Genomic DNA, 1,526 nt, shown 5'->3' with positions numbered 1-1,526 from the left:
GTCTTGCCGGGAGGAGGTACTCCATGAGTTACATCACTCACGCCTTGCAGTGCATCTGGGAGGTACGAAAATGTACCATGATCTTAGCTGCTAGTTTTCATAGAAGGGATGAAGAGAAATGTAGCATTGTTTGTGTCGAGATGCCTTACTTGTCAGCAAGTGAAGGCTGAGCACCAGAGGCCAATGAGTTTGTTGCAACCCTTGCCTATAGCCGAGTGGAAGTGGGAGCATGTCACTATGGACTTCGTTGTGGGTCTTCCGAGGACTCGACAGGGTAGTGATGCCATTTGGGCGATTGTGGATCGGCTGACTAAGTTAGCGCATTTTGTACCTATGCGCATGAGTGACTCCGTAGATCATCTTGCCAACCTTTATATTCGAGTTATAGTCCAACTTCATGGGGTTCCAGTGACTATTGTCTCGAATAAAGATCCACGTTTTACGGCTCGGTTGTGGCAGAGACTACAGAGTGCCTTGGGCACTAAGTTGACTTTTAGCACCGCCTATCATCCCTAGATTGACACACAATCAGAGCGTACTAAAGGGTCTTAGGAGAAACGCTTGCCTTTAGTGGAGTTTGACTACAACAACAGTTTCCAATCGAGTATTGGCATGGCACCATTTGAGGCCTTGTATGGCCGACCGTGTAGATCCCCAGTGTGTTGGGCCGAGGTGGGTGATGCACCTATGATAGGCCCAGAGTTAGTTCGGGAAATGACGGAGAAGATTGTTCTTATCTGTAAGAGGTTGGTTACAGCTCAGAGCCGTCAGAAGAACTATGACGACCGTAGGAGGAGGCCGTTATCTTTTGAGGTTGGGGATCATGTATTTCTTAAAATCTCGCATAAGCGGGGTTTGACGAGGTTTGGGAAGAGGGGGAAGTTGTCTCCACGCTTTATTGGGCCTTTTGAGAATTTGGAGCTTATTGGGGAAGTGGCATATTGGTTAGCTTTGCCACCACCACTATCTGGAGTTCACGATGTTTTTCATATTTCTATGCTTCGAAAATATGAGCCCGATCCATCACACGTGTTAGATTGGACTAAGTTAGAGATGGACAAGGATGTCTCTTATGAAGAGAGACCAGTGAGGATCTTAGACACTCGGGATCAGGTCTTGCGTGGCAAAACAATTCCCTTGGTAAAAGTGTTGTGGAGACGCCACGGGGTTGATGAGACAACTTGGGAACGTGAGACTGAAGTCCGTGAGAAGTATCCAGACCTTTTTATCGATGTTTGAGAGTTGTAATAGAAATGTTATTTTGATATTAGGATGCACATTGTATATGTTAAGCTTGTGTTATCATGCCATGATTGTGTTTCTACAGTTATAATTGATTTTGATTCAACGAGGTTATCTAGATTAAATTTCGAAGACGAAATTCTTTAAGAGGGGAAGGTTGTAACGAGTTGAATCAAATTGAATTTATATTTTAATCTCAGTTGGGGATTTATTTTAAATTATTAAAAAACCATTCATTTTGGACTCAATTGATTGAGTTGTGACCCGTTAGTAACCATGTAATA

General features: G+C 43.8%; 1 protein-coding gene across 1 annotated transcript; it reads left to right on the top strand.

Moving 5' to 3' along the window:
• The first annotated feature begins 714 nt into the window (after nucleotides 1-714).
• Nucleotides 715-1,239, top strand: LOC145796149 (uncharacterized). Its single transcript, XM_082881175.1, has one exon. It carries the CDS (start codon nucleotides 715-717, stop codon nucleotides 1,237-1,239), a length of 525 nt encoding a protein of 174 aa, XP_082737301.1.
• The last annotated feature ends 287 nt before the right edge of the window (nucleotides 1,240-1,526 follow it).

The sequence above is a fragment of the Camellia sinensis genome, chromosome 7 (assembly GCF_055761805.1).
Source record: "Camellia sinensis isolate YWXY chromosome 7, ASM5576180v1, whole genome shotgun sequence".
Lineage (NCBI taxonomy): Eukaryota > Viridiplantae > Streptophyta > Magnoliopsida > Ericales > Theaceae > Camellia > Camellia sinensis.
Note: the sequence above shows the minus strand (reverse complement) of the source record. Positions and strands in the feature narration are given on the sequence as shown.

Coding starts and splice junctions, on each gene's coding strand:
- LOC145796149 (XM_082881175.1), top strand. CDS start 715: ATGACGGAGAAGATTGTTCTTATCTGTAAGAGGTTGGTTACAGCTCAG.